Below are 24,242 nucleotides of genomic sequence, written 5' to 3'. Positions count from 1 at the left end.
TGGTGCTTTTTTAATTGCAGAGTGCAAAAGTTGTTTCAAACAGAAGATGAAAGATTATCACCTAGGTGAAAACTTAAAGAGAACCCGAGGTGTGTTTAAAGAATGTTATCTGCATACAGAGGCTGGATCTGCCTATACAGCCCAGCCTCTGTTGCTATCCCAAACCCCACTAAGGTCCCCCTGCACTCTGCAATCCTTCATAAATCACAGCCATGCTGTGAGGCTGTGTTTACATCTGTAGTGTCAGTCTCAGCTGCTCCCCCGCCTCCTGCATAGCTCCGGTCCCTGCCCCCGTCCCTTCCCTCCAATCAGCAGGGAGGGAAGGGATGCAGGCGGGGACTGGAGTTATGCAGGAGGCGGGGAGAGCAGCAGACTGACACTATAGAGATAAACACAGCCAGCTCTGACAAGCTGTTTGTCAGCAGCGTGGCTGTGATGTATGAGGGATTGCAGAGTGCAGGGGGTCCTTAGGGGGGTTTGGGATAGCAACAGAGGCTGGGCTGTATAGGCAGATCCAGCCTCTGTATGCAGATAATATTCTTCAAACCCACCTCGGGTTCTCTTTAAGAGAAAAAGTGAACGGAATCAGGCCGAATGACTGTAGCTATGATTTGGTGCAGGTCCAAAACGTCAAAATGGTTTGGGGACCCTTTTCCGATGGATATGTTCCACAATCATTTTTAATCAACTCTTCGGTAATTTATTTTGGTTAAGACATAGTGTTATTTGAGAAACCCAAGTATACTGTATCTTAGGTGAGATAAGATACCCAAAATTGAAAAGGCAGATTTTCCAAACAATTGTTTTGGCAAGTGTACATTTTTTTCGCATTAAATATACCTATGTGTGTTGTCTGTTCCTCTTCTTGATCTTCCTGGTTCCTCTAATCACTCCTTGAGACGTTTGACTTTTGGCTAAAGTCGAATTTTCAGACAGGAAGAGGCAGGCTTGCTGCAGGCATTCTCCATCCTATCAAAGCCCCTTTCCTTTATTTTGCCTACCCCATTCCCTCCCAGTAAGGGAAGGGTGATAAGAGGGAAAGTTACAGACCCATGCCTCACCCTGCTTGAAAATTTGACTTCAGCCAAAAGTCACACACAGGGTTATATGGATCCAGCTAGTAATGTTACACAACAAACATAAAGAGGTAAGTAGATCACATGAACATACCTCTGTGCTTACCATAACGTCAGGTATGTTTTGAAGCATACCTGAAGTGACATGTAACCTATAAGATAAAAATAGTTACACATAGTACTAGTCATACTAAAAAATTATCCTAAGTCCATTTCTATTTTTCTTTAATATAAGTGTAAAAAAAAGTTGTTATCTTATCTATGCAAGTGAGCTTGTTGAACAATTTGTTGAATACAGCCATTTTATCTGACTAAGGAAACACTACTGATAACATTTTAGAGATAAATAGTTCAAAGGGCCATTATATCTGTTTCCTTTTCAGCTGAATGCAGAAGGTTGTACATCAGACTGCCATGGCTGCTGTTTAGAATGCAGTTTTAAAAATGCCGCCATTGTACTGAAAATATAAATATGAGACTCTGTTCTATTTGTCCTTAGTACTACACACACAATTAATTGTATCCTAAGTTTATTATCAGTTCAGGTTTGCTTTAAAAGGACCCCGAGCAGAGAAATAAGATGGAAATCTGAACTTACATGGGGCTTCCTCCAGCCCCCCCCCCCCCCCCCCCAAGCCCCCCCCCCCCTTCATAGCCCAGGAGGTTTCTTGGTTTCCTCTGGGTCCCCTCTGTGGTCCCACTTGCGGCTCTGTTAGGTACGCAAGTTCAGGCGAGGTCATGCACAACTGTGCATGATGGGACATCTGCGCACCTGGCTCGATTACCAGCCCATCGCCATTAATGTCCTGCAGGGTTTAGTCTTCACAGAACTGCGCATGTGCAGGACACTTACCTCAACGGGTGCGTGATTGAGCCTGGGTGCAGACAGGACGCACATGCTCAGTTGCGCACAACTTCACCTGAAGTTGCGCACCTAACAGAGCTACCAGTGGAACCACGAAAGAGACCCAGAGGAGACACAAGGGACCTCGCGGACTACAGGAGGCTGGAGGAAGCCCTAGGTAAGTTCAGATTTCCATATTACTACTCTGCTCAGGGTCCCTTTAAATAAATGAAATCATAATTTCTAATATTACATTTTGTGTAAAGATCAGAAGCCATTCAGATTGAAAATATGTACTAACATGGAAATAAAAGAAAGAAACATAAATTTTCAGACAATTGAACATTCGCTTTAAAAAAACCATGCTGCAGTAGAGAAGTGGACAATGAAAAAGTATTGATATTAATATGCTTTTCAGACAGTGTATCTTAATGTTACTGTGCATGTTGTATTTAGACTGCAGAGAAGAATTTGTCTGAGTAGCACTCTGCCTTTCACCCACCAAGAGGAACTAGCAAAGTCTAACGTCCTGGATGAAGATTGTTTATGATCTTATCATGGATTCTTGGCACTCTGCCTTGGACATTACACTGCAGTCAGCCTGCTAGATGGGAGGAGGAATTGCAATGGATTGTTGCTCTTTAAGGTAAGCGAGAAGAATAGGAACATTTACATTTTCTAAAAAGAGTCGCTGGCTCTATAGGCTTTTTGATGAATAAAACATTTACATTATGCCATTATCAACTTTCAAACTCTCCTTTTTTGCACTGAATAAACACTTTTCAAGGCTTTAAAGGCATGAATGTGTTTGATTGACAGGCTCTCTTATAATGTATTCTGCAAGGTTCACAGAAGCTCTGCAGTTATTCTCAGAGGCACTGTCTGCATGTTAAGACTTGCTTTCTAATCATGAGCAATAACAGAGAAAACAAGTTGTTATCTTTCTTCCTATATGTGTAAACCCTTCCGAATGTTCAGCATGTACACGGCACATATACAGCGAGGAAGAATAAGACCTGTCAATGATGCACTGGTTTGTATCCAAGCATCCCTACCTGAGTAGATAAAAACTCTGCTGGAAAGCCCTGCAGAGCGTATAGAGCTGTGCTGCACACCGCTCCTGTGTGCTCCTCTGCATATTGAAGTAGAATAGGGATGGTTTCAGGCAGCTGAGCATTCTTCAAAGATAGAAGGTATATATTCATCTCAGCCTCATCTTCTGCATTATTCAATCCGTCCAGAAGTGTGGCCTTTGCTAGTTCAACATCCTGAGAAAGTACAGGGATGAAACAAAAAGCCGTGTTCATTTAAAGGTACACTCTAGTCAGACAAGAAAGTGTTGCATAGAAAAATAGAAATGGAATAAAGCCTGTCTGCCCAGAGCTTTTGTTTTCTGCATCGGCACAGCATAATGTCGTGACCAAGGATTTAACCGGCTTCTCATCTACAACATTCAGACAGGCGGATTTATCAAGACAGGTGCAAATACATTTTAAACTGAAAGGGAGCAGCTATTCAGAGCTACAAATCAGAAAAACTCTTATTTTATTCACCATCAGCAATCTGTTTGGTTGCAGGGGTGTAACTAGAATATATGGGTCCCCCAGCTAAAAGCATGTAGCCCCTTGGGTCCAAAGCCCCATCAACCCAACCCCCCTCCCCCTATTAGTGCAGCCGGCAAATAAAGAAAAAAATTATACAAAAATACTGCTACCCTTCACACACACATCACCCCGTTACCTCCTCCCCCCATTCAGTGTAGTGCAGGGAGCAGTGTAATATTTGCCTGCTCCAGCAATACGGGTCTGCTCCATAGCAACAACTATTGAGCAATTGTATGGGCCTGAAAGTGAGCCTGAAGTGGTTTTTAAATAACAAAAACAGATACTTACCTATGGAAGGGGAAGGCTCTGGGTCCTATAGAGCTTTCCCGTTCCTTTCCTGGTCCCCTTGTTCCAGCGCTGTCACTCCCGTTAGTAGTCTTCAATTGATGGGTTGAGGACTGCTCTCTTCTGCAGCAGCAGGCTTCGAAAATCTTTGGGGGCACTCGGGCTCCCAAAAACTTTTAAAGCCTCCCATGGGGGGAGGACGAGGGGGCTGCAAGAGGAACGGGAAGGCTCAATAGGACCCAGAGTCTTCCCTTTCCTTAGGTATTGTTTTTGTTTTTTTATTTAAAAAAGATTTCAGGTTTGCTTTAAGCTTGATTTAACTGCTGAAACCTTCTTAAAGGCTGATCAGCCAGCTATTGGAAACAAACAAACAAACAATTAGAGATATTTTATTTTGTTTTAAAAATATTCTTTGTTAAAATATATTTTAATATTTATTTTCTAAACATTTAAATCTGAAAATTATGCACATCCAGTTTTGAAATGTTGATAGGCCAATATTATCACTTGTATGAGAGCTTATTTACACAATCTGTTCAAAGTATTCAAAATCTGTTGGCTCTGGTGCTATATCAGACTTTAGGGTGTGAACACAATTTTATCGCTTCCGTGTAGTATTAGTATTTAAGCCTAGCTTCACAATCTGCTCATAGCATTCAAAATCTGTTGGCCCTCATGCTACACGGAGATGGTAAAATCAAAATTGGATGTGTTTACATATCCCTAGAGAAAGACAGAAGGTGCCCAGAAAGACAGAAGTGCCTGCGATATGCAAACACTATGCTGGAAGATCCAACACGTTGGGCAATTTAAAAATGGTACATTGCAAATCGCAGAGAGCTGTAATTTGCAATGCGACTCAGACTTCCATTAAGTACGATTGCAGAAAAAATGTAATTGATACTAGTGATACTAGCCTTAAAGCCACGAGCGCTCTACCCTGTGGGGTAACAACCCTTAATTATCTGCACAGGTGCAGATTTCTCCCAGCACCGGAAGCGCTAGAGGCACGTAGCTGGCAGTAGTCCACAACTACCGTGGCAGACAGCTGCAGAACAGAGGGCATCGAGCAGACACTGAGAGAGTTGACGGACTACAGGGGGCTGAAATAAGCCCCAGGTAAGTAATCTTTGTATGCCCCTCGCCTCAGGCATACTTTAACCACTTCCCAACTGAAGGGTTTTACCCCTTGAGCACCAGAGCAATTTTCACCTTTCAGCGCTCCTTCCATTCATTCGTCTATAATTTTATCATTACTTATCGCAATGAAATGAACTATATCTTGTTTTTTTCGCCACCAATTAGGCTTTCTTTAGGTGGGACATTATGCCAAGAATAATGTTATTCTAAATGTGTTTTAATGGGAAAATAGGAAAAAATGTGGGAAAAAATTTATTATTTTTCCGTTTTCGGCCTTTATAGTTTTTAAATAATGCATGCTACTGTAATTAAAACCCATTAAATGTATATGCCTATTTATCCCGGTTATAAAACCGTTTAAATTATGTCCCTATCACAATGTTTGCCGCCAATATTTTAGTTGGAAATAAAGGTGCATTTATTTTCAGTTTTGCGTCCATCCCTAATTACAAGCCCATAGTTTATAAAGTAACAGTGTTATACCCTCTTGACATAAATATTTAAAAAGTTCAGTCCCTAAGGTAACTATTTATGTATTTTTTTTAAATTGTAATTTTTTTTTTTTTTAATTACAAAAAAAAAAAATTGGGGAGTGTGGGAGGTAAGGAGTTAATTTTGTGTGTAAAACAAGTTTATTTGTGTGTAAAAAATGGTTAGGGTGTAGTTTTACTATTTGGCCACAAGATGGCAACATTACAAATTAGTTTCAGGCGACCTGCAAGCGTCCTTCCGGACGCTTGCAGGAAGTAGAAAGAGGCTGGGACTTTGTTATTTTTCACAATGATCGCGCTGCTCAGCCGAGCGGCAGCAGATCATTGCGGGGCTGAGATCAACGAACGGGAATAGATTTTCCCGTTCGTTGATCTCTGGGCGAGCGGGCGGCGGCGTGTTTACTAGCGGCGGGCGGCGTGTTTACAAGCGGGAGCGCGCACAGCGGCGGGAGTGCGCAGAGTACGGATTTCTCTGTCCCTGGGGGTGAAAGGATGGAAAAAGGGGCGGAGAAATCCGTACGTGCGGGGGTAAAGTGGTTAAGCTCAGTTTCTAGTAGCACTAATGAAAGGCAATAATGGACACATTAGAAGGAAGGGATAACTTTTGGCCAAAAGTGGGCGCCCTTTAGTCCTAATTTCCTTGCCTTGAGGTACACAATGACCTCAATTCACTAAGCTTTATCAAACACTTTATCGAACGTTTGATAATTTACCTCATGAGTAAAATCTAATTTTGAATTCACTAAACATTCGATAGATTTATCAAATGTTTTTTTGATAAAAAGTTCAATAAAACTATAACAACTTAGTGAATTCAAAATTACATTTTACTCATGAGGTAAATTATCAAACGTTTGATAGTGTTTGGTAAAGCTTAGTGAATAGAGGCCATTCCATTTTGTAACAAGAAATGTGCACTTATTTTATTCAAGAGTGCCACTAAATTACCAGCATCTGTACAAACTCTGCATAAGCTGATTAAAGTCACTGTCATCCTGTTGTCTGCCTGATGTAACATTAAATATTTAGAAACAACCCGTTATAATATTTCAATATATAAATTGGATGCACTGATACAGAACAGACATTCAATATATTTAATATTTCATTTTGTCGGCTCACTTTGTAAAGGCATCAAAGCACCAGGACTGAAAGACAGAATTTATTCTAGCAGCATCTGTACAGAAATGAAACACCCTGCAGATGGACTAAACAGAAAAAAACTCTCAACGGAAAACTTGCTGCAAATCATGTTATAAATACATTTTACAGAATCTGTTCCACATAGCTGTATAAAGTTGTAGTTTTAATTAATTGTAAGAATAATCAAGACAGACCAACACAAGCGTGCCTTGTATAAGATAGTTATGCCAACGATATTTATTTCTTTATTTACTGTACATGCAAAAAAGTTGTTGAAAGCACACCTCTTATACTGTTAGCCATAGACCCCGAACAAGCATATAGATCACATGTTTCAAGTCAGATGATTGAACAGTCTAACTGCATGCTTGTCTCAGATGTGTGATTCAGACACTACTGCAGTAAAAAAAAACTGGTATTGTTTAAAAGCCACCATATGCTTTTCACATAAAGTCTACTTTAACCACTTAAGTACCAGTGGTGTCTGCCCCCTTAAGGACCAGAGACCGCCGGTACAATACTGATGAAATCCCGACGAATCGCCGCTCATACCCGCCGCAACTGCCATCACCGCCACACGCCGAGATTCTCCTGACATAGCCTCTGCCGGCAGAGCCATGTGAGCCTGTCAGGAGCCGCTTTCATTGGCTTCTGACCGTGTCTAGCAATGTAAGCCAATGGGAGTGGCTTACATTGATAGACACAGCCAGGAGGCAATGAAATCGGCTCCTGACCGACTCACATGGCTCTGCCGTCATAAAAACAGGCAGAGCCTGTGAGCTGTGGCGAGAGACGTTGAGATTGAGTGGCGCGATCAACGTGGAACGACGGAAACAGTGGATGCGCGCAGCGGCGGCTAATTGAAATCTACGCCCTGCCAGCCAGGAGCCCACCAAAACAGGGCATAGATTTCAATTAGCTTGGTCCTTAAGTAGTTAAGAAAGGCATTTGTTTTTGATGCTTCACCCATTGGCATCACCAACAAGTTTGGTGAGAAAAAAATAAATTTTTAACACAATTGTAAATAACTATGTCTTGGGCAAGACTCCCTAACACTGCTACTGCCTACCTAGTGGCTGCAGCTCAAGCGCTTTGAGTCCGCCAGGAGAAAAATGCAATATAAATGTTCTGTGTCTTGTCTATAGATACCATTATTTATTTCATAATTTTATTTTCAGTTAGGGTGTGTGTTAAACAAGCAATATATAGAATAGCATGCCAGCTTTAAAGGAAATGTATTTTTAATGTGAACCCCTAGAGAATGTTTGCTTAGATTTCAGACTCTCCTTCTAGCAAGTTCAGTAACCCAGATTACCAGAGTTTCTCCAGAGCCGGAGTTCACTGTAAAGAATAACAGAATACCCAAGCAGCTCAGGGTGAACCAGAACCACTGGGAAAGTATAGAGGACTAAAAGAGAGCAAAAAGCCCTCCTACTAAAAAAACGACACTCAATATACAGTAATTTGCCTTCTTAAAACAGAAGCCACAGTTGCTCCGTTAAAGTGTACCTGAGACATATATATATATATATATATATATATATATACAGACAGAGGCATGTTCTTTGCTTAATGACATGCATCTGTGTCCTCTGTGTGCCACTCTCTGTCTCCCCTTCTCTTGACTGCGGACCTCCGAAAATGCTGCCAATGGCATTGTTGCTAGATAACTAGAGGAAGGGGCGTCCCTAGCAGGAGAGGTACTCCGGCAAAATGCCCCTTCCCTGCCTCCTGGAGCCCCTTCCTTGCCTCTGTGCACCTCTACTCCACCTATATCCCTCCCTTCCAAGCCTTTTACCTCCTCTATCCAGCCCTTCACAGCTCTCCCCCCGCCTCTCTGCTCTGTAAGGAAAAGCAGGGAGGCGAGCTGCAGCATCATGACCCCTGGGTCACTAAAAACAAAACGGAATGATTGCTGGCCTCGGGCTCTACCTGATCTGGTTAGCCCCCCGGATCAGGTATTATTTTTTTTACCTTTATTCTTGGGCTCAGAATTGCTTTTAAGCTGAATTATCACAACTACCTTCTGTTTTAAGAAGGCAAATTACACTGGAAAGAGTAACCTGTGCACATATCTATAATCCTCCATTTGCTAAATCACTAAACGTTCGGCAACCCTTGCTAGGGTTTGGTATGGTATGACTCATGTAGGTGCTGCAAAACCCTGCAATGTAATAATAACACAGTCCAGGTTTGCAGGAACACTTATGTTCTCCAATCATCTGTAGCCTCTGAAACCCATTACCTACTGTGTCTGATCTGCAACAGTTTGCCAGACTAGGTGCTGCAGTTTAGTTCATTAGCTGAAGATCCCTTAATTAACTGTCACAAATAATATCATCCTATTATTGGCTCAGTAAATGGAGTAGGACTTCCAGCCCTAAAATAAATGGGTCTCATTGAGGCTCATTATAGGAATTTTCAAGTGAAGTTCAAGGAGGCTTCCGTGTTTCATTTCCAGCTCTGTTACTGGTTATTTTTTTATTTCATTTATTCACTTGCACCACAGTTATGGTCTTATTTTAACGTTTTCTGCTGAATTAATAACTAGAAAACCCTATTGCTTTTTTCTTAGCTACTGCTGTTGACGTGCTTGGTGTTCATAAGCAGATGTGTGGAGAAAGTGTTCCATTTGCGAGGCCCTCATTGCACCTGCTGCCTGATTGTGAACAGCAACACAGAAGTGCATTAAGCCTGGTATGAACATATAGGCAGACATCATGTCTGCAGCCTTCTTCCTCTGTAGCAATACCCAGTGGCATAGCAATAGGGGATGCAGAGGTTGCGACCGCACCAGGGGCCCTGGACCAGAGGGGCCCACTGGGGCCCTCCCTCAACCATAGTATTACCTCTTCAATGGTGCAAGGATAATAATGATCACTTCTATATAATATATGCTTTAAATAATGGTAATCATTAACAAACTGTTTCCCTCCTCTGCTTACACCTCTCATACTGTTGATGTCCTTTGCAGGTTTTAGTTCACCATATGAATTGTTATATAAAGAAAGCTGGGGGGGGGGGGGGAGCAATGTAAAGCTTGCATTGGGGCCCAGAGCTCATTAGCTACTCCACTGGCAACACCTCTGATGGCAGACTGGTGCATCATACTTCTGGCCTCACACAATGACTTCTGTTAAAGAGACACTGAAGCGAAAAAAAAATTATGATATTATGATTTGTATGTGTAGTACAGCTAAGAAATAAAACATTAAGATCAGATACATCATCAGGGAGGAGGAGCCCCACTGGCAACACCTCTGAAGGCAGACTGGTGCATCATACTTCTGGCCTCACACAATGACTTCTGTTAAAGAGACACTGAAGCGAAAAAAAAATTATGATATTATGATTTGTATGTGTAGTACAGCTAAGAAATAAAACATTAAGATCAGATACATCAGTCTAATTGTTTCCAGTACAGGAAGAGTTAAGAAACTCTAGTTTTCTAGACTTTCAAAGTCGTGGAGAGGGCTGTTATCTGACTTTTATTATCTCAACTGTTATTGAACTATTTACTTTTTCTCTGCCAGAGGAGAGGTGATTAGTTTACAGACTGCTCTGAAATAATCATTTTGAATGCTGAGTGTTGTGTAATCTGCACATATTTTAGAATGATGCAATGTTAGAAAAAAACACTATATACCTGAAAATAAAAATATGAGAATATTTTCTTTGCTGCTAATCTTCTAGTAATTATTCATAGTACACAACCAATTCACTATATCATATTTTTTTTTCCGCTTCACTGTCAACTTCTTCATACAGTTTCTTATTATGCCCACTTACCACTGCTCTTACTTTTGGGAATGGGAAGGAGACAAGGCTGTGACAGCCACTTGAACAGGGTCCTGGGAAAAGGAAGAATGTGTGTGAGTGTGTGTGGGTTTGTGTTTGTGTGTGTGTGTGTGTGTGTGTGTGTGTGTGGGGGGGGGGTTTATTAGGGTTTAGGAGACACCTAAGTCTAGATTTGTACTGGAGGGCAAATCAGTCTGTTTTCTGCAATAGACTACAACTAATATGCTTACGGACCCTGTGTTAACTATTGGATCCACTCAGACATGTTATGACGTGTTTGTTGCAGTAACAGAACTCAAAGTCCAATCCTGCAAAACTTTTCTGTACACGGGACAGAAGTTGGAAGTGTCATAGATAGTATGCTATCTCTGACATGTCTGTTTCAATGGACACCAATAGATGTCTGACAAAAAATGGACAGACACAGGGGATCATAAATCGTATATTGTGACTGTCCACAATGTGGCTGTGTGAACCTAGCCCGATGGTCTGGGTCTGCTCATGATATGTGTGTGTATATTAAGGGTGCGGTGGGGGGTAGGGAGCAGGATGAAGAACTAGTAGGGCATTTTTCTATGTAGAATCGTGTATTCCCAGCATAAGACTAAAATACAATGCAATTTAGATTTACGTATCTAAACTTAACAAATCAATGCATGACTAACCCTTTCTTCACAAAAGTCCATTCTGCACAGCTTGCCGACTATCGTTCCAATTAATATAATTCCTGTTTCCATAGTGGCTGGCTCTGTAACTTTCCCCTTCAGCTTTTCCTGGTAAGAAAATTCAGATTGTTACTATTAAGAGATTTTTAGAGCAGATTTACAACATAGATCATGTTCTTACAAACAAGTATTTCCAAACAATCACACAGGAGAGGGGGGTGGGGGGTGGGAAGGGATACTGGGAGAGTCCAGTTAGGCCCATTTCGAATTTTGTATTATTATGCAAAAACAAAAAGGAACCATTTTGTTTTCCTATGCTCCTATGTCAGAACACAACATTTTAACATTTTTCCTCCCTTTTCTTAAAATCCTAAACATTTTAAAGGAAGGATATCCCTACAAATAAATCTGACATTTACGTTACTAGAAGACTTACCAACACTAAGCTGAGGAGTTCTGTTGATGGATGGGGCGCAAAGGCTGCTGAATACAGAAATTTCTCATGTAATTTACTTTGTTTCTTCTTGGCAAAGTCCAGGAAAGCAGACAGTGCTGCTATTGAAGCAGATGACTGGGCCGCTACAGCTGCATCAATGAAGAAAGGGCTACAAAACAGTACACAAGTCTTCAGTTTCTCAAAAGCAATCATCAATATCAATTAAAAATATAAAATGAAAATAATCATTCAATAAAATAAAGACTGCTTTGTCTATTGTTTTTGTATGGGGCCCTACTTGGCCCTGATGCACTAAACTTTAGTGCTGTGACTAAAGTACGGTAATGCATAGGAAGCGCATGGCAATTTTACTGTTACTAGTGCAGGGAGAGCACCGCCCTTTTACCCATTAGCAGCACATGCATTAGGGTGGTAACACACGTGCTGCTATGGTAACACACATTACCCTGTGTATTACCATAGCAACACACGCGTTAACCAGGTTATGCAAGTGGCGCTAATGGGTTTATGGCAGTTACGCTAGTAACGGTAAAATTGCAGAGCGAAGGGAGTGCACGATCACTTTACCATACTCAATTCACTTTTCCCTCTAAGTTTACTCATAGTTAATTTTTTTCTCTGTTACTCTGAAATTGTCTGTCAAAAAATACTGTCAAAATTATTCTGAGTATTTTCTTGCTTGATGGTAGCTTAAAAGGAATTTTACTGATAAGGAGAACAAGCCCAAGGAGAAAAAAGTGAATTAATAATGGCCTTTATCTTTTTATCACCTGGGTCCATATTCAGTAAACTTTTCTCTGATGTTTTCTCTTAGGAGATGTTCTTTATCTTACATACAAACTACTTTATCAGAAACCAGCAAGTCAAAAAGTACCCCCAAATAGGCAAGTAAAGTAATATTAAGTGCATTTGGGACAACCTATTTTGAGTAGTTTTTTTTAGCTTGCTGAGAGCTGAAGGGCATTTTATTAAGACGATGTGAAGGCATCTACCATGAAAAACTCAGCAGAAAAGTTAATAGATTTAGGTAATTCTAAATAATATATTTTTTTTAAAGCATTGCATGTGAAAAATCCTCAAAAAAGTTCTTAAAAATGAAATAAAGAGCCATGCTCACTAAAATTCAGTAAGGACCCTCTCACAGTGAAAATTGCATAACTTAAAAACAAGCAAAATGGTGCTCAAAATAGGTTAAGGAGGATCCTTACTAAATATAACTTAACAAATAAAATTGATAATTTTTTTACAATATTACTTTAGAAATTTTTTAGTACATGTTTGCCCACTGTAAAATCTTTCCTCAACCTGATTTACATTCTTACATTTATAACAGATGACGTCATCTTCACTACTGACAAGGTGCATAACTGTAGAATGTTTGTTTGTTATGTGTTCCGAAGTGAGCAGAAACAACACCTGAGGAAATATGCAATTAACTTTATCTCCATGGTTTTCTCATAGGAGATACGTTTTCATCTTTTGATTTAACAAACATTTTAGCAATCTGCAACTAAGAAAGTACTAAAAGGTAGGTGGAAAGTACTGTCAAAATTATTCTGAGTATTTTCTTGCTTGCTGGTGGCTTAAAGGCCATTTTATTACTAAAGTATGAATATTTCACCACGGAGAAAACTTAGGAGAAAAAGTGAATTGCATATGGCCCCTGGTCTCCCAGAGTGCACTAGGCTAAACATCACTGGGAGGAGGGCAATGCTACAAATTAATATGCAGTAATATATAGATATAGGAAGTGTTTCTGAAGCTGAAACCAGGATAATTAATGTAAAATTAGGTATCCTGAATAATTTAGTACATTCTTCTTTTTGTTGTTGCAGTGCCTCTTTAAGTTTGATATTATTTTTCTTAACTACTTTTTAGTATTTTTTTTATTTGCTAGGTGCTGAAAAAACATATTATACATATACCATGAATAAACATCTCCAGTGAGAAAGGGCCTTAGTCTCCATCCAAACACTTTCACGTGAGAAAGCTAGATCATCTAGAATGTGTATTTTACATTCATGCCACCAATAAAGTCATTTTTAAATTTAGATAAGCATGTCAACAGGGGGCAATATCTCCTTTTATCTATATTTTATTTCATCATGCAACTCTTTCACTCTTCCCTAACACCAGTATTAAAGGGGTTCTGTAGCAGTTTTACAATCAAAAAGTGTCACTTACCTGGGGCTTCTAATGGCCCCTTGGAGATATCCTGTCCCGCACCGTCACTGAAGAATCCTCCGTTCCCCGCTGCAGGTCACCTCCCAATTATTTATGTAACTAGATGAATGTCACTGCAGCAGTACGAGAAAACTTCGTACTGAGCCTGCACAGTAAACTCCCGGAGACTCGAGCGGGAGCGAGGACACGTGTGGCCATGACTGCTCAGCCGCAGTGACATTCGTCTAGTTAGACAAATAACAGGACGGTGACCCGCGGGGAACGGAGGATTCTTCAGTTACGGCGCAGGGCAAGATATCTGCAGGGGGCCGTTAGAAGCCCTAGGTAAATGACAAATTTTTATTTTAAAAAACGCTACAGAACCCCTTTAAATCGCAACAAACTACCTCCTCTTTATAGCAGGCTCCAAGCGCAAAGACACTCTTGACAATTATTGAAATCAGCAATATTTTAGGAACAAAGTTCTAAAGCAGGAACTGTCAGGAAATTTGGTCAGCTAGTTACTATGCTGTATTTTGAGCCCCTCCCATCCGGCCGCCGCTTCCGAACTATCCCAACCAAGACCACTAGGCACAGGAACTCTTTCTTCCCCCAGGCAGTTCTGCTGCTCAACAATTCTGACCCCTGACTCTTCCATCATAGTCTGCAACCAGCATACTTGCCTTAGTGGCCCTTCTGCCTTCTCTTCTGCATCTCTAACATACAATATCAAAATAGATGCTATCGTACTGTTATGCTGCTAGTATGTGGAACTGTAGCCGCTAATGTATTGTAAATGCTGTCAGTATGTGTAATTGTTGCCGTATATATGTAAAATGTACAACTGTCATTATGTATTTGCCCTAGCCATGTGTACCACAAGCAATTCCGAGTACGGCACCACCGTACTTGGCGAATAAATCCATCTTGTATTATGACACTCTGGCCCATATGCAATTCTCTTTTTCTCCTGCGTTTTCTCCTGGGTGATATTTTCACACCTTGTCATAAAATGCATTTTAATCCGCCAACAAGCAAGAAAATACTCCAAATGAATTTGATAGTACTTCACCAACTTTTAGGTACTTTTTTAATTGTAAAATGCTTTAAAGTTATTTTGAAGAGAATATGAAAAGTATCTCCTAGGAGGTGAAAACATTAATTGCATATGGGCCTCAGTGGTTGATGAGATAAAACTGTTTAATAACATTATCAATGCCCCCATCTATTCCTGATCATTGAATAGATGTCTCTCTACTGACTTACAGTAAATTAGGTGAAGCTGTCTGAAAAAGCTGCAGAATATCTATCTTCCTGGCATGGCGGAATGTCTCCACAACCTTTTTGAAGTGCTTGACTGTTGATATCTTGGAAGTGGTAAATTTAGTTGATCCTTTTTTTGAAGCTGCCAAGTATTTCTTAAGCTAAAATGATAAGAAACATTATGATTATTTTTTGGACAACCTGATGTAATGATTAATGATTCCTGCCCTGAGCTATGAAGCTATGAAGAGGCCATACAGGCTGTGCCTCAACCTTAAAGAGACTCCGTAACAAAAATTACATCCTGTTTTTTATCATCCTACAAGTTCCAAAAGCTATTCTAATGTGTTCTGGCTTACTGCAACACGTTCTACTATCACCATCTCTGTAATAAATCAACTTATCTCTCTCTTGTCAGACTTGTCAGCCTGTGTCTGGAAGGCTGCCAAGTTCTTCAGTGTTGTGGTTCTGTGATGCATCTCCCCCCTCCTGGCCCCTCTATGCACACTGCCTGTGTATAATGATCTCTTGAGATACAAAAGGAAGGATGTATACAGCCTGCTTGTGTATGAATGTATTTTCTGTGTGTGGACATACTGTACATCAACCTACTTCCTGTTTTCGTGGCCATTTTGTTTGTTTATAAACAAACTTTTTAAAACTGTTTTTAACCACTTTTAATGCGGCAAGGAGCGGCGAAATTGTGACAGAGGGTAATAGGAGATGTCCCCTAACGCACTGGTATGTTTACTTTTGTGCGATTTTAACAATACAGATTCTCTTTAAAGGGACTCCAAGCAGTGCAGAAACTATGGAAAGATGCATACCATTTTGAAGCTCTCTTTCTCCTCTTTCCAACGATATCTATAAACCGCCGCCCTACGCCTTTTAGTTTTCGCTATTTTCACGATCGAAATCACAGCTGCCGCAATTTCGATCGCGAAAATATCAAAAACTAAAAGGCGTAGAGTGGCGGTTTGTATGTTGTTGGAAAGAGGAGAAAGAGAGCTTCAAAATGGTATGCATCTTTCCATAGTTGCTTGTATAACACAGGACGACTTTTCCCCAAAGTTGGCAACTCCATTCAGCTGCTGACTTTGGGGAAAAGTCGCCCCGTGTAATACAAGCAACTATGGAAAGATGCATACCATTTTGAAGCTCTCTTTTTCCTCTTTCCAACGACACATAAACTGCCACCCTACGCCTTTTAGTTTTCGATATTTTCGCGATCAAAACCGTGGCAGCTGCGATTTCGATCATGAAAATAGCGAAAACTAAAAGGCGTAGGGCGGCGGTTTATATATCGTTGGAAAGAGGTGAAAGAGAGCTTCAAAATGGTATGCATCTTTCCATAGTTTCTGCACTGCTCGGAGTCCCTTTAAATGCAAACCAGGGTGTCCAGTGTGTGGCACTTTCTTCAACATAAGACAAATGGAAACGATTGTGACTTGGAAGTCCCAGATGAGCGGCAATAACCTTACAAACTTAAGATTAAACAGTGAATAGCAGTGAATTAAAAAAAAAACCTACTGAGTTTGTTTAATGGTGATTGAGCTAGGGAATGTTCTCATTTGTCAAACAGCTAATTTTTTTAGATATCCTTTTCCCTGCCAGCCCACCCTATATGCCAATTGAGGTTTTATGGGTGGGTTTATAAGGAAGACAGGGACCATATTTATGTGGTTGTCACCACAACAATGTTTTTTTTTTCCTCTCTCTAATCTTTCTTGATTCATAAGATTTTCAAAATAGAGTGCATCTATTTGTCAGATGTCGCATATTTACAGGACTACTAGTTTCCGATCAGAAGGGCGGGATACGCCTATCCACCGGGCCGGTCACACGTGGGATGACACACTACTTTTTGTGTTGTCTAACTAAACATGTTGACATGACAATGGTGGGCAGAGCAGTACTGGGAATGTCTGCCCGCCTTCCTCCGCATGACTGGCCGGCCAATTGTGATGTGGGCGTTCCCTCCCCCCTCCTGTTGGACTGTACAGTGATTGGTGCGAATGGAGAATGTAAGCACAGCGCACGAGTGTGTTAGCCCACGCCCCCCTGACGAAGCCGGAAGCCGCCGAAACTGCGGTCGGGAGCCGCTCTACCTCATGGGATGCCCCGCCGCCACATAGCAACGCTCCACGGAGGGTGCCAACACATTCCAACTGCCACCCTTTCGGTGGCCCGCACAGGTTAAGACACACCATCAGCCTCCACACGTCATGAGACAATCTGACTCCAGGATGTTGAACCTTATGCTCCTGGCTAACATGAGACACGCATGAAAAGGCCCCTTGGACTGGTAAAATCGTGGATGGGTGAGATACCAATACATAAACTCTCAATTGCTTGCTGCATGCCTTGAATACGGCCAATATACAAACCTTCAATTGCTTGCTGCATGTCTTGAGCACGGCTGACACGAAGTGCAGGGAGATCCTGTCTGTCCCTTGTAGCTTGGAAGCTGCTTTTGTTGGAATCAAGGCAATTTGGCTTGTGCTTGCTTTGAACTTTCATGTTGTCTACGCTCTAGGAAAGCTTATGCTGCTGCAAATGATATATGCATTGATACAGGCCTATGCAACAAGGGATTTGGTTCCTATTCACACCCAGATTGTCCCTCTAAACCAGGCACTGGAACAAATTACCAACAAACTTGCTGCCTGTCAATTTTTGTTCAAATTGGTACAATATCGGCTTCTTCCAATCCCATGTGTGTGTGTTCGGTGCACCGCAGTATTGGATTGTGCTCTGTGTGTGTGTAGCGGGGTGACCATCCCATGCGCTTTTAATGTGTATGTATTTTCTAGTAATTTTGTATTAACAATAAAGGAACAGTTTTGCAACTTTATAAATTTAAGTTATAGTTGTGGATACTTTTTCATTATATGACGCGTATGTGAGCCTTAATAAACCACTTCAATTATTGAGTTAATTTATCTTTTTCCAAAGATCCTCAGATGGTTCATCTAACTGTATCTATGCAATACCTTTTCAAAACAAATGAAAAACAATCACTGCATATCAAATGTTCTTTATTAGCTTAAAGGACAACTGAAGCAAAAGGAATATGGAGGCTACCATATGTATTTCCTTTTATCCTGCTGATCCCCTACCTCTAATACTTTTAGCCATAGACCCTGAACAAGCATTCACCGGATCAGGTGTTTCTTTTTTTCTTTTTTTTTTTTTTTTGGACTTCAGCTCAATTTGTTGCCCAGCCGATTAGATGCACTTCACTGCAATGCTCCTGTGGCTTTGGGCTCAAGTTTGCATCATAGTCCATATAATATTAATAATCTATATAAAACAAAACACCGACCGTACAAAACATACTCCCATGCATTTCTAGGACCTAATACATCCAAAAGATTCCATACACCCGACCATTCATCCTACTATTCATCCATACCTCTCCCCCCCCTCCCCCCTTACAGATCGTGGGTCTACAGGGATATATCTTTATTTCTTCCATCTCTCATCAGTCGAGTCATATTTTAGGGTACCAATCCAGTGAAGTGAAGTGAAGTGAAGTACAAGGCCAATAAGGGAAGATTGTCAGAAAGAGAAGACAGGTATTTCCCACGGTCTATTTAGTTAATATTTTCTCCCCGTTTATACAATAAATCCTCCCACATGTCTCTATAATCCTTTACTACCTGTGTTCCCTCTGTTGACCCGTCCTCATGTACTGTCAAAGTTTCACCCATATATCTGCACCACTCTTCTATAGTCGGGGTCATATTGCTTTTCCAGTATTTTATAATTAAAGCCTTAGCTACCAACGTTCCCATTTCTTTCAAAAGCTTCAACACTTTGTCATCGCCTTGATTTGAGGTACTGAATATCACTCCCTCAACCGTCAATCTTTCACCTTTCGTCACTTCTCCACCCACTACAAAAGCTTCCAGGTTACACCAAAATTCTTGAATTTTTGGGCATCCCCACCACATGTGTACTTCATCTCCCCTTCCTTTACTGCATTTAATACATTTATCACTATTTGTTCTAGAGATTTTATTAAGCCTCTTCGGTGTCATGTACCACCTTGCCAACACTTTATATTGCACTAACAGTAAACTAGTATCATGAATTGTACTTAACCTCTGCCATATATTATGCCATCTATCAGCTAAATTTCTATCTAAATCCTTCTCCCAGCCGTCACAATACGCTGGTGGCGTCACACTATACAAATCTGCAAAAAATATATAGTAGTAGGAGATTATTCCTTTCTGGCAACTCTTTGTATAGATATTTTTCTCAAATATATTTAATCTTTCCTTTATTCTTTTACCCGATGATCTTAGTTTGTTGATATAGCTACTGACTTGATTTGATCGGATCAGGTGTTTCTGACATTATTGTCAGATCTGACAAGATTAGCTGCATGCAAAAAAATAAATATGGCAGGCTCGATACTCTTCTCACTTCAGTTGTCCTTTAAATCTAAAATAAATGGTCAATAACATGATGTGTCCCTCCTGCACTGCCGTTGAAGCCACTAGGAGTTCCTCTGCCTTCCTCTTGGTCTTAGTTACTTTGCAGGTCACTTGACTTCATGCAACGTGTGGAAGACTGAGATTGGGGACATAAGCCTACCCATATAGCCGTGCTGTCAAGAGCCTGTTGTAGTATGTCACTATCTTGCTTAGTGTTGATAATTCTGCATCGTTTTTCCATCATCGGTGAAGACGGCAACATTACTCTATGTTCCATCCACTGGGACAATACTAAATAAATTGAAGACACATTCAGAGACTCTCACATTCATTCTCGGACATTTAAAGCAAGTCAGTATAACTTTTATACTGTCTTCAATTATCTTTGCTTGCACAGTGCATGTCCCTGATATAACTTGAGACAACAGAGCTGTTTTAACAATGGAGACAAGTTATTGGTATTTGTGTGCCTCAGCTTGTAGAATCAAAGTTTGTGACAACTGTTTAGATAGAAAATCTTTGAAAGTAATTAAAGTGAAACTTCACATGCTTTTACAAGTCATCCTAAATTTTCTGCTGCAGTATATCAGCTGCCAAATGACTAGCTTTAAATGTCAGAGAATGGATGCGAGTCTCTGAATGTCCTATTTCAATGTGTCCTAGAAGTAGCTATCTCTTCGGACTTAATGCTTAGCCAGCCTTGAGACAAGCTGACAAGTTGCCTAACCTTCAATTACCAGAATGTGCATTGTGGATCTGATGACCTTCTGGTGATATACTGAGGTCAACCACCTGACAAAGAAGCATTTGCAGTGTCCATCCAAGTCCCTAGAATACATATAACAGGAGGAGAAAGGAAACAGCAAAGTGCAGACAATAAGTGCATTTCCCTTTTTAGCTATGGGCCATATTCACATATTATCTGTAAAGTTGTCATGCGCACAAAGCACATGGCAATTGTATTGTTACATTGTTACTTAATGTTACGTGTGTTAGATTAGTGATGCCCACATTACCTAGGTAACATCTGACTGTGCTAATTGTGCAACACACACTGTGTTAGCATAAGTACAGGTAGTCCCTGGTTAACAAACGAGATAAGTACTGTAGGTTTGTTCTTAATCTGAATTTGTCCATAGGTTGAAAACACTGTACCATTTCTGTCCCCTGCACTATCACTATGCCTCCTGTGCCTTCAGTGTCCCTCTCTGTGCCACCTCTGCCCCCCTGTTCCCTCAGTGTGCCCTTCTGTGCAACCTCTGCCTCCACTGTGTCCCTCTGCTTCCACTGTGTCCCTCTGTACCACCTCTGCCCTCCTTTGTGCCTCCTTCTGCCTCCCTTTGTGCCTCCTTCTGTCCTACGATCATAATGTTCTAATTTTGCTTAGGCAATGCGGCTGAGCTCATTCATGGATGAAAGTGCAGACGCAAACTTCCAGTGGGTCCCAGCGCTGGATCACGGGTTTGCTTTAAAATGTATAAATGTGCATGCAGAATTCGGAATTTACTATATAGTATTGTGTACCGCAGCAAAATGTCATTTTACCGAGTTTGAAAACGAAAATTCTTTGGGTTTTGTAAAATCGCTTTTCTCAAAAACTACAAGGTCTCTTTGAAAACTAATTTTGACTTGCTCCTAGACAATCCAATCTCACATTTTCAGGCCGTTTTGTTAGTCGGCTGTTAATACGTCGGGAACTCACTGTAATGATAAAATTGTTGTGTGGTCCCTGCGCAGGGCAACTTAACTACTTAAAGAAAACCTGAACTGAAAATTAAAAGTCAATATAAACATACACAGGTCATACTTACCACCCATGTAGTCTACTCCTCAATCTCTTTCTCCTCTCCCGCGTCCTGTTTGTTCACGGTAATCAAGGGAATTATCCGTCCTCTATTTTGAAAATGGCCATTACCCTACAACAGCTTTCTGATCAGCACACTGTTAAACTGTAACATCGCCCACTTAAATCATAGGGAGACATGGACATTACCGGCCACATCAGTTGTCCACTCAGCTATAACTGACAGCAACTGATATATAACTGACAGCAACTGATATATAACTGACAGCAACTGATATATTTCAGTTCTGACAAAATGTTGTCAGAACTGGAAGAGATCACTGTTAGAAGAAAATGGTGAGCTTCTGAGAGGAACGGATGGCAAGGTAACTATTTAATGTTCATTTGAAGTTACCTCATGTGTTTATTTTAAATAATTTTACTCAGTACAGGTTCTCTTTAAGGACCGCAGTGATTGAAATCTATGCCCTGTTTTGGTGGGCTCCTGGCTGGTTTCAATCACTGTCGCAGTGCGCATCCGCTGTTTCCGTCGCTCCCCGCCGATCGCGCCACTCAACCCCGACGTCTCTCGCCGCAGCTCACTGGCTCTGCCTGTCTCTATATCGGCAGAGACATGTGAGCCGGTCAGGAGCCAATTTCATTGGCTCCTGGCCGTGTCTATTAATGTAAGCCGCTCCCATTGGCTTACATTGATAGACATGGTCAGGAGCCCATGAAAGTGGCTCCTGACCGGCTCACATGACTCTGCCGTCATAGAGATGGCAGAGTGGATGTCAGGAGGATCCCGGCATGCGGCGGTGACGTTGATTGTGGCGGGTATGCGCAGCAATTTGTCGGGATTCCGTCGTTATTTTACCAGCGGTCTCTGGTCCTTAAGGGGGCAGAGACCGCTGGTACTTAAAGAGAACCCAAGGTGGGGATCGTACAAAGAAATCTATACACAGAGGCTGGGTCTGGCTATAGTGCCCAGCCTCTGTTGCTAGTTGAATCCCTGCTAAGTCCCCCCTGCGCTTCGCTCTCCCCCATAAATTACAGCCACGCTGGCGACACGCAGTGTGTCGCAGCGGGCTGTATTTACCTCACTAGTGTCACTCACGCCGCTCCCCCGCCTCCTGCAGAGCGCCGGTCCCCGCCCGCGACCCTTCCCTCGCCGCTGACTGGAGGGAAGGGACGCGGGCGGGGACCGGCGCTCTGCAGGAGGCAGGGGGGAAGCAGCGTGAGTGACATTAGTAGGGTAAACATTGCCCAAGAGCGCGGCCGTGATTTAGGGGGGAGAGCGGAGCGCAGGGGGCACTTAGGGGGTATTCAACTAGCAACAGAGGCTGGGCACTATAGCCAGACCCAGCCTCTGTGTATAGATTTCCTTGTACGATCCCCACCTCGGGCTCTCTTTAAGTGGTTAACTGATATTTAGTGAATATGGCACTACATTTGGTAAAGGTGTTTTTATAAATACCTATAGTCACAACAAAAATAGGTTATGCATAGCACAGAGGGCACACTGGTACAGCCAAACACTCCAAACTATAAGCAGCTGTTAGTAACACAGAATTAAAATCTGGTGTTCTGTGCTTATGTCTCAGAGTGTCTTGAATAGATGTGATACTGTCTGAATGCTAAAATAACAATTTTTAATACTAAAGTATGTTTTGCCAGTGCCACCACCTTTTTCCCATCAGTGTTTTCTGCTGCCTCTGCTTTTGCCTGCATAGAAGCTGCCATTTTGTTTGAGATGTCAGTACTATGCACAAGAGTTTGAAAAATTATTTTCTGACTTCGCAAAACTAGTTGATCTTGTTATCAAAAATAATTGCCAAATCATTTCTTAACACAGATTCCTTCATAGATGGAATATATCAGTCCTCTCCCCTGAGAAGAGATGTAAAGAGGTACTGGCTGCATCTGCTTATTTATTCACTTCTGCACAACACCAAGGAATCCTGATCTGACTTCTGCGTATTTGGTATCCTGTCTTATTAGAAAAGCTTTGTCCCAGTGTAAGGTGTCTTTTATGTACATATAGAATTTGTCATCAAGCTAGCAGCCGTCTGATAAAGGCAGGCTCAAAGGCTGCATATTAGTTTCAGGAGAGTAAGGAAGAGATCAGATTTGGGGAATTTGCACGCAATCGCAAACAAATGCACCCCAATACAAAAGATTGGACACTTCAAGTGTTGCAATGAGAGTTTTTCCATGTGTGATTCCTATTGCCAACCATCAGCTGCTGTTAGCTGACATGCACAGAAAGTGCAAAAAAATTGTTCACGGAAAACTGCATCCGTTTTCTGCGGACTCAACGGTGACCCCTGCCTTAAAGAGAACCTGAACTGAAAATAAAAAGTAAAAATAACCATACACAGGTCATACTTACCTCCTGTGTAGTCTACTCCTCAATCTCTTTCTCCTCTCCTGCGTCCCATTTGTCCACTGTGATCAATGAAATTCTCCGTACTCCATTTTAAAAACGACCATTACCCCCTAAGGGCCGGTTTCCATTCACAAAGTGATGCGAATGCGGCTACCTAGCCGAATCGCATCACTTCCGCCGCCGGTCGCGTCATTTCCGCATGCGGAAGTCAATTGAGGAGAAGGGACGCGGCTGCAGATTCTCGGATCGCTCCATGCACGCAGTGTAAACTCTTCCATTGGTGTGCATGTGTTTCAGCACACCTGCAGTGCGATGTGGCTATGTAGCCGCATCGCACCACTCCTAGTGGAAAAGGGCCCTAACAGCTTCCTGGTCAGCACACTGTTAAACTGTAATATCACACCACTTGAGCCATAGGGAAAAATGGACATATAACTAAAATGGATATATAACTAACAGCAACTGTTAAATTTCAGTTCTGACAAAATATTGTCAAAACTGAAAGGGATCACTGTAAGAAGAAAATGGTGAGCTTCTGAGAGGAACTGACGGTGAGGTTAGTATGTAATATTCGTTTGCAGCGACGTCATGCGTTTATTTTAAATAATTTTACTCGCTTCAGGTTCCCTTTAACCTCCTGAGCGGTATGGACGAGCTCAGCTCGTCCATCACCGCCGGAGGGTGCCGCTCAGGCCC

The 24,242-nt window shown here is 41.6% G+C and overlaps 1 protein-coding gene across 2 annotated transcripts in view; it reads right to left on the bottom strand.

The window, feature by feature from the left end:
- LOC137535676 (microsomal triglyceride transfer protein-like) overlaps positions 1-24,242 on the bottom strand; it is a 101,639-nt gene that overhangs the window by 28,400 nt on the left and 48,997 nt on the right. For both annotated transcript variants that reach the window (XM_068257540.1, XM_068257541.1), the window contains 4 exons: positions 14,933-15,090; positions 11,483-11,651; positions 11,047-11,154; positions 2,976-3,188 (listed from right to left, as the gene is read on the bottom strand). In XM_068257540.1, coding sequence (XP_068113641.1) covers positions 2,976-3,188; positions 11,047-11,154; positions 11,483-11,651; positions 14,933-15,090 — 648 coding nt within the window. The remainder of the gene's footprint in view (positions 1-2,975; positions 3,189-11,046; positions 11,155-11,482; positions 11,652-14,932; positions 15,091-24,242) is intronic.

The sequence above is a fragment of the Hyperolius riggenbachi genome, chromosome 10 (assembly GCF_040937935.1).
Source record: "Hyperolius riggenbachi isolate aHypRig1 chromosome 10, aHypRig1.pri, whole genome shotgun sequence".
Taxonomy (NCBI): domain Eukaryota; kingdom Metazoa; phylum Chordata; class Amphibia; order Anura; family Hyperoliidae; genus Hyperolius; species Hyperolius riggenbachi.
Note: the sequence above shows the minus strand (reverse complement) of the source record. Positions and strands in the feature narration are given on the sequence as shown.